Source organism: Chiroxiphia lanceolata, chromosome 13 (assembly GCF_009829145.1).
Source record: "Chiroxiphia lanceolata isolate bChiLan1 chromosome 13, bChiLan1.pri, whole genome shotgun sequence".
Lineage (NCBI taxonomy): Eukaryota > Metazoa > Chordata > Aves > Passeriformes > Pipridae > Chiroxiphia > Chiroxiphia lanceolata.
In genome coordinates, this window is record NC_045649.1 from 9336217 (window position 1) to 9349623 (window position 13407).

The window sequence follows — 13407 nt, forward strand, 5'->3', positions numbered from 1 at the left end:
ATTCCACCATTAATCCATCTCCTTAATGAGGAAGCATCACAGTGCTTTTAATTCCACCCAAAACACAATGCTCGTGCCCAGGGGGAACGTCTGAACACCACATAAACTCTGGAATTGCTCAGAAGCTGAGTGCCCAGAGAGTCTGACATTGGGAGAGGTTGCATCAGAGGTTTATGGATTCATGAACACCAGTCTAATAAGGACAAAATAACTCTGGTCTAGCCTGTTCAGTCCCCAGTTGCCATGACCAGGACTTCCCAGTCTGTGGGGGTGTGGCAATACTGAGCATTCCCACCCTTTGATGTAGAACCATTAGAGCAGATCCTGACATCAGTGTTAATCATTTGGGAATTTCAGAGGAGTCAGTAGAACATCAGCTGTGCTGGGCATCCCAGGCGCTGGTGGGTGTCCCCATCAGAGACACTGCGGTCAGCGCCACTGGGCAGCGCAGCCAAGGCAGCCACAGGCTGTGGGGGCCGAGGGAGCACATCCCCATGGCACAGAGCCTGTGGAGTGGGACAGGAACCATTCTCCAGGGCGGGCGGGAGCAGGGATGAGCTCTCCAACCTGCACTGTGGCAACGAAGCAGCTCGGGCTGGTTGGTGCCCTCACGCAGTGGAGATGGATGCTCTGGAGTGGTTGTGGGGTGGCCTGGGGTCACCCTCATGGTTTCTGCCTGCCCAGAATTCAGTGACTTCTCACCTTTCTTTCTCCCTCTTGCAGCTTTAACTTCTCCCAAACCCAACCTGATGGGCCTGCCCAGCACAAGCGTCCCTTCACCTGGCCTCCCCACCTCTGGATTACCAAATAAGCAGCCCCCGGCTGCGCTGAGCTCGCCCACCCCGGCACAAGCCACAGCAGCCGTGGCCCCACAGCAACCTCCGGCGACGACCCCACAGCCACAGCCGCAGCAGCCGCCCCCACCGCAGCGCAAGGAGAAGGAGAGCGAGAAGGCAAAAGAGAAGGAGAAGGCACCCAAGGGGAAGGGGGACCCCCTGCCAGGGCCCAAGAAGGAGAAGGGGGAGGCGCCGGCGGGCGCCCTCGCGGCCCCACTGCCTGCCATGGAGTACGCGGTGGAACCCACCCAGCTCCAGGCGCTGCAGGCCGCCCTGAATTCAGACCCCACCACCTTGCTGACGAGCCAGTTCCTTCCCTACTTCGTCCCCGGCTTTTCCCCCTACTACGCCCCGCAGATCCCTGGCGCCCTGCAGAGCGGGTACCTGCAGCCCATGTACGGGATGGAGGGGCTGTTCCCCTACAGCCCCGCGCTGTCGCAGGCGCTGCTGGGGCTGTCGCCCGGCTCGCTGCTGCAGCAGTACCAGCAATACCAGCAGAGTCTGCAGGAGGCATTGCAGCAGCAGCAGCGGCAGCAGCAGCAGCAGCAACAGCAGAAAGCGCAGCAGCCCAAAGGAAGCCAAACCCCCGTCCCCACGGGGGCTGCCACCCCGGACAAAGACCCTGCCAAAGAACCCCCCAAGCAAGAGGAGCAGAAGAATGCACCCCGCGAGGTGTCCCCCCTCCTGCCCAAACCCCAAGAAGAGCCCGAAGCAGAAGGCAAGGGCGCGGACTCCCTCTGCGACCCTTTCATCGTCCCGAAGGTGCAGTACAAGCTGGTCTGCCGCAAGTGCCAGGCGTGCTTTGGCGACCAGGAGGCGGCCAGCGACCACCTGAAGTCCCTCTGCTTCTTCGGCCAGTCCGTGGCGAACCTGCATGAGATGGTGCTTCACGTGCCCACCGGCAGCGGCCAGGGCAGCGGCTCGTACCAGTGCGTGGCGTGCGAGAGCACGGTGTGTGGGGACGAAGCCCTCAGTCAGCATCTCGAGTCAGCCCCGCACAAACACCGAACAATCACAAGAGCAGCAAGAAACGCCAAAGAGCACCCCAGTCTATTACCTCACTCTGCCTGCCCCCCCGACCCCAGCACCGCATCTACCTCGCAGTCGGCCGCTCACTCAAACGACAGCCCCCCGCCCCCCCGGCCCCCCCCGGCTTCCCCCCACGCCTCCAGAAAGCCCTGGCCCCCGGCAGCCTCCCGCGCCCCGCCGGGGAAGCCGCCACCACCGCCTTTCCCTCCTCTCTCCTCATCTTCAACGGTTACCTCAAGTTCATGCAGCACCTCAGGGGTTCAGCCCTCGATGCCAACAGACGACTATTCGGAGGAGTCTGACACGGATCTTAGCCAAAAGTCAGATGGACCGGCGAGCCCGGCGGAGGGGCCCCGGGACCCCGGCTGCCCTAAGGACAGTGGTCTAGCTAGCGTAGGAATGGACACCTTCAGATTGTAAGCTTTGAAGATGAACAATGAAAATGAATTTAAATAAAAAAGTTAATAACAAACCAATTTCAAAAATAGACTAACTGCAATTCCAAAGCTTCTAACCAAAAAAAAAAAAGAAAAAAGAAAAAAAGAAAAAACGTGGGTTGTTTTCCCATATAACGATGCCGGTGGGTTTTACATTTCTTTTTTCCTTTCCTTTTAATAAAATAAAACTTTGAAAAAGAAAAAAAAAAAATCTGTTACATTTGTCCTCTCGAAGGTACTGTTGGTCTGGGAGACGAAGGCCCGTGCTGCCTCCTCGCGCCTGCGGAGCTCGCGCCCCTGTACATTGCCCCTGTCCGATCCCCCGTCAATAGCACAGCAGAGCCCGGCAGCGCTGTATGGGAAAGCAGCCCACCTGGAGACAGTTTTAAATTTCTTGCTATCTTAGCATTCAGATACCAATGGCTTGCTAAAAGAAAAAAGAAATGTAATGTCTTTTTATTCTCAGGTCAATCGCTCACACTTTGTTCTGTTTTCAGAATCATTGTTTTATATATATATATATATATATATAAAATTTCTTTCATTTGTTTTGGGGTTTTTGTTTTGTTTTGTTTTTGTTCCAGAAAAGGATTTTTTTTTCTTTTTTTTTTTTTTTGTTAATTTAAAATGGGCAGAAAGTATTCAAGAGAAAAACAATGTGAACTGCTTTAGCTTTTCGGGGATTTTAAGGGTAGCTTTTCTGCTGAAGCCAATTCCAAGGGGAAAAGTTAAGCACTCCCACTTTTCAGAAAAAAAAAAACCCACACAGAGAGTGTTGAGGACTCGGAGCTTAAAAAAAAAAAGTTTTAAAACAACTGACTTTCTGTATTTATGATAGATATGACCATTTTTGGTGTTGAGTAGATTGTTGCATTGGAAATGAACTGAAGCAGTATGGTAGATTTAAAAGAAAAAACCCTTTTGTGTACATTTAGCTTTTGTATGGTCCAGCTGACGGCTTCTCATTTGATGTTGTCTTGTTCATTCCTAGCCAGATAGATTGCGATCCATCGACTCGCCTGAGCTTTTCTCCCCTTTGTACCTTTATCCCCATCCCCATCCTGTAATCTTCCACTTATGGTCGCTACCTTCATTTCTTAGAGGGTGGTTGCATAATTATTTTATAAAAACTAAAGAAAGAAGTTCAAAGGGTTTTGGGGGTCAGTAGGATCCCTTGCAGAATATTTTTTGTTGGGGGTTTGAAACTTTTTAAGGCGTATACATACGATTTACCTATGTCTGTTACCCTTGTGCACTTATTTTGTTCTTATTTTCCATTTCTCTTTTTTTTTTTCTCTTCCCCTCTTCCTTTCCTCATTTTGTAAATGCTTCAAAGACTCTGTTCCTGACCTCTGAGCATCGGTTCTGTTTGTGTAATTAGGCTGCACTCTGTTCCTTCTTTTGAAAAAAAAAAAAAGGTTTTGTTACATTTTTTTTCTCTAAAGAAAATTCATGCTTTAAATAAAAATCCAAAGACATACCCTTCACCACTGGTGCAGAATGAGCAAAAAGGATTCTTTTTACTTGAGAATTTGTTTCTGATTTAAACAAACAAGTCTAAGTTTAAATAAAGAATAAAAAAAGTACCCAGGTTGTTATCTGTGCTTCTTCTGCAAGCAGAGAGACAACTCTTAGTGAGCACCCAGCGCACCCCTGGCAGGTTTCTCTTTCCAAGTTCTCTCCATGGCAGCAGCGGGTGCCGGGCTCAGGGATGCCCAGAGCCCCCCGGCCTCCTCCGGGCACCCGGGCACACCTCGGCCCAGACTTTGAAAGGAAAACTTTGTGCTGCTAAAATGTAGATTTTGGAGATGTAGATGCTTTGCTGTTCCCTTCCGTAACCAAATGCCAACAGAAAAAACCTCCTTCTCCCCCCGTTTCCTCTGCCCTCAAAAGCGCGAAAGCCTTCTCCCACCATCGTCATCCTCCTCCTGCTTCAAAAGGGAACTTGGAAGACTGTGAATGCAGGTTCCTCCCACCGCCTCCAGCCGCTCCTCCCCGGGCCGAAGCCACTCTCTGCCTCCACCAGAGATTGGAGCATCCGAGAGACGAGCGCGGGTTTCTAGCGGGACACATATTTTTATGGAATTTTGGTTTTAGTTCGATGAAAGACTAGATCCTGAACAGTTGTACATATTTCTAGGGTAATGCACATATTCCTTTTTTAATTGTTTTTTAAGTAGTCGATACTAAAGCGCGAACCACCGGATGTTCCTCCCAGGACCCAGCTGTAGCACAAGGTGTCAAAACCGGAACCACGTACCCACGGAGCATTTGCTGTTTTAACAAACTGTTTTCTTTAACAGAAGTTCTTGTATTTCTCCCCGTGTTTGAGATGAACATTTTTTAAATTCTAAAGTTGTACAGTTTTTTGTTTTCCATTATTTTATCTTGTTTGTAATTCTATGAAATATATATATATATATTTTTTGCCATTTAACTGTTGTATGTTACTCTGTCTGTATCATATAGAAATTTTTTTGTTTGTTTTGTTTTGGATTCTCTCTGTGATGCCAGTTCCCAGTTTAACACGAGCTTTATCTGTCCAATTCCGCAAGGTCTCTTTTGGAAATCCTTTTGTTTTGTCTTGTTTCGGTTTTTTAATTATATTGCTTGGTCATAGTGCAATTTCTCTCTCCTCCTTCCCACCCACTAAAAAGTTTTATAAATTCATTTTCTTGTATTTTTTCTAAATGTTTCTAGAGACTTTTCAGTGCGAGGTTGCCTCCTCCCCTTGCCTGGGGCCAATGAGGGGACCCCGTGGCCCCGCTGGGATCCCCAGCCCTGCCAGCGCCGGCCTCGTGCTCGCAGAGCCCCAACACCCGCCCCGGGGAGCTGCGGGAGCGACGTCAGCACGCGGGAACCCCTGCGTGACCCCCAGCCCACGCGTGGCCTTCCCAGCGAGCAACAGAGAGGGGCCGGGCTGGGCATGAGGAAAACACTTCAAACTTAGCATTGAGCGGGTTTCTTTTTTATTTTTAATAAAAAGCTTTTTTAAGTGGTGAAGATGGCCAAAGTTTCATACAATTGAGAATAAAGAGAGGCGTCAGGGGTGTGTGGGGCCGCCCGGGGCTGGCAGGGGACAAGGGGGGCGGACACAGCCGGCACGCTCGCTGAAATATATTTTGCTTTAAGAAAAAATTAAACTTTTAAATGGAAGCAGAAATTGGGGTTGGTTGGTTGGTTGGTTGGTTGGTCGGTTGGTTGGTTGGTTGGTCGGTCAGTTGGTCGGCACTGATACTGCCCACTGTGAAACAAAGCTTTGACTATTTTTTCGTTTTTATTTGGGGGGGCAAGTTTGGGTAGAACAGAAAGCATAAATGAGGTGAAGAGGGTTATGAACAGCCTTTGCAATGTACAAAAACTAGAGCAAGTGAAACCAAAAATGATGTTCTTGGTGTTTTTCTATACTGTAGTCTTGTTAGCTTTTTTGTTACTGTAACAATGCTGATCTCGAACTGTACCAAAATACATGAGACTGACAGAAACAAACCACATGGAACTTTCAAAACTTTAAAAAACTGTCACAAAAGACTTTGTTGTCATAGTTGAGTTGACTGTAGATGGTAATTGAATATACTCCTTTGGAACTATTTCATCACGTATGTTTCCTGCTCATTGTGATACATTAAAAAAAAATGAGCAAAAGCTCTCGTCTCGATGTCCCGCGTGTGCGGTGCAGGGTCCGTGTCGGGTGGGTGTGTGCCACGTGGCACGGTGTGACATGGCATGGCTCGGCTCAGCGGGGCACACGCACTGCCCCACGCAGGTGGGCACCGCCACAGAGCTGTGTGTCTGCACACGCGTCCTCGTGCACCGCTGGTGTGCACACACCAGCACACGTGTGTCCGTGTCCCTCCCCACGTGGGTGTCCAGGTGCCCATCAGGGTGACAGCGTCTGGGCTGATGCTGCACATCCCCGTTCCAGTGGAAGCAATGAGCCAAGCGGCGCCATCCATACTGTGGCTTTGGGATGCTCTGCGTGTGTAAAGGACGTTACAAGTGCAGTTAAGTTTATGAAATGATTGCAAAAGGATTCTGGGCACGGTGCTGTAATGAATGGTTCAAGGGAAAGTGCAATGCCTTCATGGTCATCCTGAAACCTGTAAACTAAAATTACATCTGTTCCCTTCTGCTGATAAACCGAAAGGAGATGGAGGTAAGTAGGCAAATGGTGACTCCTTGCGCTCCCTCTACAGCTGGGAGGGAACCCACAGGAACTGCTGAGTGTTCAGTACACAGTTCTCTTGCCAAAAATTGCCCCTTGCAGCAGAAAATGCTTGAAATTCATTAATAGGGACCACATCCATCCAAAAGGAGTCGCAGGGGCCACCGCTCATCTCTAATTTATAACTGCAGCAGTAAATAATTTACATCCACCATGGCAGGTGAGGCAAGTGGCTGCCCAGTGTGGGTGTCCTCAGTGCTGCCACCAGGACAGCAAGGTGCTTCCTCCCCCACCACGGGAGTAGGGACTGAGCTCCACAGTGTCCAGCAGAGCAGAGGGCATGGGGAGGAAATCTGGCAGCTCCCCAGGGTGCAGAGTGTTCTTTGGTTAACACTTGTTCTGACTCAACCCTCACAAGCCATGAATTACAAAGTCAAGTGGGTCAAAATCGCCAAGCCCCCCGTGACTCCAGATGCTCTGGGCATATCCAACCCAGCCCCTGCCCAGGAGCAGCCTCAGAAAGGGAGACCCTGTCCTGCGGGTGACCAGGGTGGCAGGGGCAAGTATACCTGGGCATGCTGTGGCTCAAGGACTCCAAAACTCACTTCTGGCCAGGCTGCCCAGTCCAGTCCCTGGCTTGGGCACTGTTCTTCTGGCATGAGCCTAAACAGACTGAGATCTGGATTGTCTCTCAGCTGGTTGGGTTTATTTTAATGGGAAAACTCCATCCTGCCTTTTCCACAGGTGGACAGGACTGCAGTGGTAACGGGGTCACCAGCGTGACCCTCCCACCACCAGTGTTTTGCACTGCACTGCGTTAACGTCACTGCTGTTCCTAGACCAGCCGTTTTGTAAGTTTATTATATAATGTTGCTATTTATTTCTGGGTTGAATTCCAGTGTAAAACAGCCACGCTTGAGGAAGTGCCTCGTTAATGTTCAGGAAGGTGTAAATGGCCTCGAGTAGCTGCACAATCTGCAAACTAAAAACCTCTGCGTGAGCCTCTGCTCAGAGCAGCCCATCCATGGGAATTGTGCAAACCTCTGACAGGAATAAAAAGGTTTTTCCATGCTGTGATTCTGGTAAGAGGAGGCTGGGAGTCATTTTTAATGACCTTTCATTGCCATCACCTCAAAGAGATTCAGCTCTCACTAGTGTACTCTTACAGACCAAAAAAATGCATATTTATACAACCAGAGCAGGACCTGCCTTGCCAATGGATTTGGAGCAGCATTTCTGCCCGGAAGGTCCCGGGGAGCTCGGCCCTGGCACAGCACGGAGGCTGCAGCAATGTTGCTCCTGCAGCTGGGTCCCGGCTGAGCCAGGCAGGGTCCCACACTCATGCCTTGACTAAACGGTACTGGGAGGCTGCTGAGAGCTAACGCAGACAGATACGATGGGAAACTGCCACCAGGCCCGGGCTCTGCCAGCAGTGGCAAAGGGTTAACTCCATCAGCACTTAAACACCAATGTGGAGCCAGTTCTCTCCTCCAAGCTCGTTAACAAGGTACACCTGATGATCTAAAGCACTAGAGAGTCATTTTAATTAACGCTCTGCCAGAGGGGATGTGGTGAAGACACTGATTTCACTCCAATGACTTTCTATTTTGGTGTATTGCAGAATCGGTGCGTTAGTCCCCGGGCTGATGTGAGCTAATCCAGCCGCCACTGTGTGGGCACAGCCACCACTCAGCTCTGCGGGGCAGGCTCAGTGTCAAGTGCTGGCACCATTCATGGCCCTCAGAGGGCCGTGTGGGGGTGGCTCCAGTGCCTCATCCCCAGCAGGACCCGGCTGGTTGTCCCCAAACCACCAGCAGGGCACAGGTGGCAACAGGTTGGCAGTACCACAGAAATGACAGACATAGCCCTGCGGCCACAGGGGCCCTTCCACACAGGACCACGGGGCTGAGGGCACCCGTCTCTGCCCAGTGTCCTACCCCAAGGGATGGCGCCGCCCGAGCCATGAAGGAGCCTGAGCCAACAGAGCTCCGGGTCTTCCACGGCCTCTGCGGTGATGGAGGAGAGACTTCACGCTGGGCCCCAGAGAACAGACAGCGGTACCTATAAATGGTATTGTGCTGTTGGTTAGATGGGAGCATGATGTTACTTAATTAATGTTTTAATACCCTAGGCATCTTCTGTGCCGTATAATTCATATCGATTCGGCTGTGAGCATGTTCAGTTAAAAAGACTCTCTTTCCTAAGCAAACTTTCAATTATATTGAATTGTCACAGCAAAAAAGGGTCTTTTCTCAGCATGGGGGAGGGGGGCTCTGTGCCAAATCGCTGCTGGCCAGGATGAGCACACACGTGCACACATATACACGTGTACACACACACATGTGCACACGTGCTGCATACATACACATGTGGACACGCACGGTGCCCACACCCTCCTGCCCCAGCACTTCCACCCTCTCTGAGCCACCAGTGCCACCCCAGCATGGCTTGTGGCTGCGGTGGTGGGTCAGTGGGGTTGGCCCCTGCTGCAGCCAAGGCACAGAGCTGGGCACACCAGGGAGGTCAAGGGAGGCCAATGCCAAATCAGAATTGGCAGAAAATTATCATTAGGGCAGAGGGAAGGCAAAACTCCTCTTCCCCCCATAATCATGTTGATATGGTGTGGAATACTGAGTGTTTTGGCAGAGCAGCACCTGTTCTTTTTTAAGCAGGAATTCAGTGTCTGTTGAGTCATGCCATGTCCCTCCTGCTCCAGCAGCACCCATGATCAGCGCTCACAGCAGCAGGACAGAGGGACACGGTCATGACCAGCCTTGCCACGTGTGCTTTGGCCCTGCCATGCACCAGTGAGTGGCAGCTGTGTGCCTGTGGCCAGGAAAGGCCAAGGGGACAGACACAGGAGCAAGACCATGAATTGCCTTGCCCCATCCTTGCTGGGCTTTGTGGGGCTGGGACTTAGCTCTCGGCAGGCAGGCAATTTGTGGAAGGACACCTGCAAAGGTCCTCCATTCCAGGGCAGGTTTGCTGTGGTACGGAAAGGTCCCTGGCACACACCCAGTGGGGTTGCCCCGATTGCCTTATGGCCTTCCTGCCCAGACTGCGCAAGGCAAAGCAGACCTCGGGGCTCTGCTCCCAGGGAGGCGTGTCCCCTTCTCACAGAGAGGTGGAGTCAAGGTGGAAACACATGTCCACACGCTGCCACCGGCCCGCTCCAAAGCGCAGGATCAGGCTCTGTCCCTGACAGTGGCCCCCTCACCCTGTGGGGCTGTGGGGAGGGCGCGGGGTGAGCGGCGGCAAAGCGACTCCGGTTCATCTCTGCGGCGATGCCTCGGCACCTCCGGGATGGGCTCAGCACACCCCGGCGCCAGGACCTGCGCTCAAGCAGCCCCCAGGGGAGCAGTGCAGAAACGTGATGGCAAAATTTTTAAGGATACGTGTTTGCTCTCAGCAACAGAAAAGCACCTTGGCGTTCCGGAAGGATAAAAGGAGCAGAGCCACGGTGTGTCCGCTCAGCCGCGCGTGTCGTGGCAGCGGGGAGCTGCCAGCTCTGTCACCAGCTCCTGCCACGGCGCCGCAGCCCGCGGGGCCACCCCTCGTCCCCCAGCCCTGCTAAGCCTGTCATCCCCACAATGCGGGGAAAAGAAGGCTGCTCCCCCACAGGCTGTCCTCTACCAGAGAGGCTTTATCGAGGATTTCTGTCTGGTTTGTGTTGGTTTTTTTTTTTTTAATAATGAGGCAAAGATAAAAATTCTGTATTTTCATTACTCCCCATTTTCACAGCCCGCTGAACAAAAACACAAAGCGCTTCTCCCGCTGCCCCTTGCTCCCCGGCCCTGCCTCTTTCTCCCATGGAGTTCAATTAAAGAAAGGCGAAAATTGAAGCTGTTGTACGCAAGGCGATTGCAACATGCATATTTGATTTTTATGATGGATCTAAATTGCTGAATAAGGCCGTGGAACAAAGGGAGACTGCGGCTTCCTGCCCATCACAGCCAGGCAGCCACTGCAGAACAAAAGCGCCAGCCATTAGGGGCTCAGCGGGGAGACACATTATATAAATGACTTTGTTTCTCTGCCCCTTCCTCCCCACGGGGGCTCGGACGGGGCTGGGGGCTGCTGATTCCACATCCCGGGGAGAGCAGGCGGTGGACGCGGAGCCTTCATTGAGGCACAGGGCGGCTGCGGGAGCCCAGCGCGCCCAGCACACGCGGCGGCCCCGCCGAGGCCGGGGCCAGCCTGACCCCCGGCTCCTGCCCCTGGTAGGATGCAGGTGAGCCGGCATCGCCGGGGCTGGGGTACAGCCTGACCCCTGCCTCCTTGCCACTGGTCGGTTTGGAGGAGCTGCCATCAGACCAAGGTGGCCCTCGCGCAAAGGGAATGCCCCTCGGGAATCTGGTGACACATCCTTCAACAGGACCCTTTGCAGCTAGGCTGTGTGCCAAGTAACACTCAGGAGTTGGGGCAGCAGCAGCACCATGCGAGGACACCTGGGAAAGGCCAGCCCGGACTGCCCCGATGGTCCCACTGACATCCTCGCTGTGGGAAGCAGGGCCCACAGCCCACCAAGCCAGGGGTGCTGGGCACTAGCAGCGGGGGGTCTGCACCCATGGGGACCTGCAGCTCTGCTCCCCGCTCGCAGGACCTGCCAGCTGTGTTCAGGGAAAGGTGTTTGTCAGGGAGGCTTCGGGCAGAAGATCTGTGATTCCTCAGTCTGCAACGGAAGGTGCTTGACAAGGGTGGGATCTGGTTAGGATCAGACCAGGTCGGCAGTGGGTTTCCCACTGGCTTCTTGAAGCTGCTGCAGCAGAGTGCTGGGCCATGCTTCATGGGACAGTGTTTCTGCACCAGGTGTGCGCTGACACTCTTTGGTGGTGCGGAGGCAACCCTCCACAATGCGCCTGAGTGATGGGTATTGCCAAGATGTCCCTGTGTCCTGGCACAGCCCCCAGCTGTCCATAGTTGCAATGCCTGTGCACAGTGGGCACGTGGCTGCCTCTCACGCCTGTCCCACTTCAGCATCATCCCACGGTGCCCTGGAAGGATCCCAGCCCCAGCCTGTGCATCACGGACACCGACTGTGGAACACCCACTCAAGCCAAGGCAGACACGAGAGGATACAGCAAATGGCTCCCCAAGTCCTGTGGGCACACCAGAGCCTGGCCTATGTCATGCTGGTGTCCCTGAGGACTTGGGAATGACACTGCCCAGCTGAAGGGGACAGGCTCAGGGCTTGGCTGGTGCTGGCCCTCATCCAGCTGTGTGAGCTGCCCTGGCCATGCTGGGGGGGGGGCCGGGGGCTGCTCCAGCTCATCCCCTTCTGCTGAAAATGTGACGAATCGCTGGAGAAAAACAACCAGCCAGACTGAACACACGCTTTCATTCCCTAATGCATCCCTGAGGTCCTCTGCCCGGCATCTCCCCCTCTGTGCTGCACCGTGAATTGCATCCTTCAGGAATAGTGTCCTAAAGGATCTTCCCAATCCCCTCCCTGTAAGCTGTAGAGCGGGAAGGAATGTGGCACGTGCCACCTTGCCAGTGGTGATGGCCGTGCCAGGCAGCCAGTGTTCTGGGGGGCAGGAGGCACTGAGAGCCCACAGCCCCATTTCAACCCACCACAGCCCCGAGAGCCCACCACAGCCCCAAATCCCACCATCCACAGCACCGCTCACCACTACCTGCTACCGACTAAGTGGCTGGAGAGGACTGTGCCAAGGTTTTGCTGGGAGAGCCTTGGCAAGACACACAGTAAGGGAACAGGGCACCTCAGGAAGATGTCCCAGGTGGAATCCTGTGCTGGCTTGGGAGGAGGTGCAGTTGTGGGGGAGGCTGTGAAAAAACTGGGAGCAGCCTGAGAGCTGGCAGGGATGTGTTCAGCTCTTTAAAGTTTGATTTCCATGACCTTTTTACTGCTGGCTGCTGCTCCCCTGGTGCCACTCCCAGCACTGACTGGGGCAGGTTGTGTTTTCCCTGCTAAGGAGCTAAACTGAGATGCTGTGTGTAAGAAATGGGAAGTGACAAGATATGACCGAAGCATTGGAAATCAATCCAAACTAAATGTGCTTCTTAACTATAAGTGAACAGTTGAAAACAATCCTCTTTTATAGCCATGGAGATAAATACTCTGTTTTTATTAGGAAAAAATTGCTTTGGACTGAATAAAGTCGTTTGATTAACAAGTCAAAGCAGATGGTTTATTGATGTTTCAGAAAGGAGTTTACAAGGTCTAGTGAAAAAAGAGCCCCAGCTCTGAATTAACAAATTACCCGGGTATGTGGGACATTGACAGTTCACTGCTAATAGATTTATGGGCTGCTGCTTGGGTGTTTCATCCCCATTTGGTTTATTATGATAAAATATTGGGGCAGGGGTAACCTATAGCCTCCCTGCAATATACTGTATCGACCCCTGACCCTGGGAGCCTGACAGCAAACCTATATATTAGATTCTTAATTTGTCTTAATCTAACAGGATCGGCCTCCGTGCTGTAATTATTTTCCAAAGGCGATGGTGTGAGTGTGTGTGAGCACTGCAGGTGAAGGTGGATCACTCTGTGTATTGCACTGGACATACAGTTCAACTGCTGAGGACCGAAGAGATCACAGCAGGAATGAGGCAGGAGCATCAGTGTCCCGTGAAGCAGGACATGACATTAAGAAATAACAAAATTCCCAGGTGCTGTAAATTAAACCCATAAACCAATTTATGGGAAGGCCCTGGCAGCACCTGGAAATACTCAACGATTGTGGCTGGCAATGTGGGGACTTGAAGAAATGGGGTCACAGAGCTGATCCTTTTTCTATACACTATGGAACTTAAGGCAACAGCCTTGAAGCCCATGGACATGGCTTCCCACCAGACCACCGTGTCCTGCAGGTGGGCAGAGGGACCATGGCTGACGCAGGCAGCTTTGAATCCACAGCAGCTGAGGCTGTGCATGTGACATTTCAAAATTCAAATGCAGTAATTGCATGCTCCTGTG

General features: G+C 52.4%; 1 protein-coding gene across 1 annotated transcript in view; it reads left to right on the forward strand.

Annotated features, from left to right (window-relative positions):
* The window catches only part of ZFHX3 (zinc finger homeobox 3), a 110865-nt gene extending 104965 nt beyond the window's left edge, over positions 1-5900 (forward strand). Inside the window, 1 exon segment of the mRNA XM_032701105.1 lies at positions 724-5900. Within this exon segment, the coding sequence (XP_032556996.1) occupies positions 724-2285 (1562 nt within the window). The 3' untranslated portion in view covers positions 2286-5900.
* The last annotated feature ends 7507 nt before the right edge of the window (positions 5901-13407 follow it).